Source organism: Mandrillus leucophaeus, unplaced genomic scaffold (genome assembly GCF_000951045.1).
Source record: "Mandrillus leucophaeus isolate KB7577 unplaced genomic scaffold, Mleu.le_1.0 Scaffold1228, whole genome shotgun sequence".
Taxonomy (NCBI): Eukaryota; Metazoa; Chordata; class Mammalia; order Primates; family Cercopithecidae; genus Mandrillus; species Mandrillus leucophaeus.
The window spans coordinates 140,367-144,006 of NW_012100632.1; the positions used below are offsets into that span (position 1 = coordinate 140,367).

Sequence of the window (3,640 nt, forward strand, 5' to 3'; positions counted from 1 at the left end):
TAGAGTTGACCAAGTCCATCCATGATAGACATATAGCATGAACCAGAAGAGCCTTTGTTGTTACAATAGCTGATAACATGTTTGGATTGTTTGTTACTGCACATAACCTAGCGTATCCTAATTAACAGATTCTCTCTGTCTCGCTCATTCACCCCAACCAGAGCAACTCTGTATTTGTTTTACATGTTAGCTTTCTGCATAAGATTTTGTTTCATAGAAGAATCCAAGAGCTTAAAATAATTTGAAACTCTCAATCAATGTGATTTTGGAGGCCCCTTCCAGTCAGAAATCTATGATTCTATACAGATCCTTCCAGCACTCCAGCTATCCTCGCTATCATCTTTACATATTTTGACTTTATTTCCTCTCCATAAGCTTCTGTTAATTTGATAATTATCTCTCACAGAGATTTACTTTCACAAGCAATTTTATGTCAATTTTTGGATCTCAGAATGATGACCCACTTTTTCTTCACCACATGTACTTTCACTTATCACAATCAGAACAGACTTACCTGCCAAAGTTGACAGCTCCACTCTGACAATGTGGAGACTTGTTGCGAGCTGTCCCCATACCGTCTCTGTTTCCCTGAGATGCAAATGAAAATATGCACCTTTACTTTAGAATTATAGCTAGTCTGAGTGTTTTAGTCAACCAGTATCCCCCACTGTGCCTGCTCAAAGGTCTATATAAGAAAGATTTCTAATAAACTTACTGATTTTTTAATATAGTAAATACACATAATATCAATGTTCCTTTAATAGTCTGGTGGCTTCTGAAATCTCCCTTTTTCAAGAACCAGCTAGACCAGAAGGGTTGCTATGGATAGCTTAAATAAGATACCAACTGAAACCTGGGAGATAAATCAGTAGTTATCAAATTTTCTTGTATCTAATAATAAATCTAATAATCTCCCCCCAGAGCCCCCACCAAGTTTCTAATTCATTTGATCTGAGGTGATGGCCTGGAATCTATATTTTTAATAAGGGACTCTGATGCAGATGGTCACAGAACTACAATTTGAGAAATGTTTAGGCTTGATTTTCAGCTGTTTTTAACCATAGGAGTCTGGTTAATTTCAAATTCCAGGGTATACAAGAGATTCAAAACATTCAGCTAAAAGTACTGCAGGAAAACTACAGGTCATTTCTAAATATTTCTTCCTTGGTAGTGGAACCAAGGCATGGGAATGAAGGAGCTGAGATTTCACCCAGTAAGTAAGGGATCTACAGGAGACGAGGGGGTGGTCTCTTATCTAATGGCACCAGTGATGCCAAATCAGAGCCCAAAGCTGGTAAGCTGCTATGGTAGGAGAACCAAGATGAGGAAGACAGCCAAAGCAGGTTCTGAAAGTGAAGCATAAAGACAGGAAGACGAGGAGGTGAACGTAAGAGTGGCAGATGCAGGCAGTTTCTGGAGGAGAGCACTCAGTGAGTCCTAGAGACAGGCACAATGGCTTAGACGTAGAAAACTAAGGCAAGTCAATAGGAACAAGCCCACTAGAGTAATTCAACCCCTGGGGTAAGGAAAAGGAGTTTCTGGGAACTAGATCTCATGAAAATTGGGCTGGGTTTTAACCCAAAGTGACCAGGAGTGGGATGAGCTGAAAGACAAGTATAATCCATCACTCAGGGAAGAACCAAGAGTTAAGCCAAAAAAATCTGGTGGATAAGTTAAAGGATTAACTTCATGGAGCTAGGAATAAGACAAACTTTTAGAAGCTAAAAATTTGGGGAGCTGGTAGAAACCAGATTGGAGTAGAGAGGACAACACCAGAGCGGGAGTGAAGAGAGAGGTCAAAGGCAATTGCCCTGTTGCTGCTATGAGGCTGGCCTCTTGTTTTGGCCCCACGTGGTGTGGAGTGGGTTGGCCTGGTTTGAAGACAAATAAGCCAGGCAGTGACCTGTCCCTACTGGATCACAAAAAGCATGGGGCCCTTGTACCCAAGGCCTCTTTTCACAGCCAGAACTTGGCTGAGGTCTATTCATTCAGTTTGGCAATGAAACAGGCTGAGCTATCAGCTGCCAAGCTCAGCACTGAGGAGTCGGGGTAGATGGTTGGGATTACTTGGGGCACGCAATTTGCCAGGCTCATGTTTGGCAAACAAACACAGCCTAACAGAGAGACAAAAGGTTTGAGAACAAAGAAGGTCTGCATTCTCTCCTTCCTCATCTTCTTTTTCCTTCCATTATAGGATGCCTTTACTGAAACAATGGGCCATGGCCCAGTAATTACACTGAGGCTGTGTTCATTGTTTCTCATCACAAATTTGGGCACATCCTTCCCCAATTAAAAATTCTTTGTGCTAAAGGAGAAAATAATTTAGGGCTCATTACAGTTTTGTTTTCAAAGCAGTTAATAGAATATGGTAGATAATGGAGGGAGAAGGCAGAACTGGGCTGGAAAACTGGAAAATTGACTCCAGTCCCAGTTCTGACATTCCCAGTTCAGCCATGTGATTTTAAGCAAATCACTTCATCTCTTTAGGCTTTTGTTTCCTTGTTTGTGAAAGGAAGGCTATTGAATCATGGTTTCTAAATGTCCTTCCAACTCAGACATTCTCTGACATCCATGATTTGAAAAGCCTGGATTGCACTTCCTTCCTACCTAACAGGAAAGCTTAGAAAAATGGAGCTGCCTCACCTTGCACAAATAGGTGCCTAATTGTTGGATGAATGAATGGAAGGATCAGAGAATAAGTGACATCCAATGACACACATTCTGGGACATCTTCATGAAAGGGTTGCCAAACCAAGATGAGAAAGACACCCAAACAGGTAACGAACGTGAAGCATAAAGTCAGTCAGGGAAATGGGGAGGTGGATACATGAGTAGTAGATGTAGATCCACCTTTGACTTCCACAAGTGGGAGCTCCATTGATGCTGAGTCATAGAATCATAATTACGGAGGCTCAGAACTCAAATGAACCTGAAGACCACTGTCATGTCAAGCCAACCCATTTAACAGGTGGAGAAATAAGACTAGGAAAAGTGACTTGCCTGTGATCCCAGAGCTAGCTGGTAAAAGAGAGCTAGGAGCCAGCTCTTCTGCTTCTCTTCCCTGTGCTTTTCCTCTGCATTGTGCTGCCTCACATTTAATGAAAGAGCAGAGAAAAAAAAAAAAATTGGAGCTGAAGCTTTAGGTAAGGGCCCAGAGTTGACAACCCAATGTGACTTTAATGGCAATACTGGAGAAAAAGACTTCCCAAAATGTTTCAAGAAAATACCTCTTATCCCAACCTATGTTCCTTCCTCCCATCCCTCAATTACAACTGAATAGGGACATAGAGAAGCGGGTTCTGCAAAATGCATACCCCATAAGACAAGATGACCAGAAGTAAAGACAGAAAGAACTAATTTTAGTGGTATTCTGGGAATAATTCCAAACAGATTTTGTTTTATTGAGAACAGTCATGAGCAGTGGCAAAAGTTAGAGCCTCCTTCTCTCTCCAGAACTGTGAAAAACCCCCTTACCATCTGGCCAGTGGCTTTGTCAGCTGACTTTCTCATGAGACATCCATACTCCCTAGACTTCAGGTTTTCCTTCTATGAAACAGAGAGGGACAGAGACAGTAATATTCTAATGAGGTTCATATATAACCAAGCACCAGATTCATCCACTCAAAACTGCCTTTATTAC

The 3,640-nt window shown here is 41.5% G+C and overlaps 1 protein-coding gene across 1 annotated transcript in view; it reads right to left on the reverse strand.

Annotated features, from left to right (window-relative positions):
- LOC105533148 overlaps positions 1 to 3,640 on the reverse strand; it is a 41,528-nt gene that overhangs the window by 18,815 nt on the left and 19,073 nt on the right. The window contains exons 3-4 of the mRNA XM_011971499.1: positions 3,475 to 3,546; positions 515 to 588 (exon numbers count right to left, since the gene is read on the reverse strand). Of these exons, the coding sequence (XP_011826889.1) occupies positions 515 to 588; positions 3,475 to 3,546 (146 nt within the window). The remainder of the gene's footprint in view (positions 1 to 514; positions 589 to 3,474; positions 3,547 to 3,640) is intronic.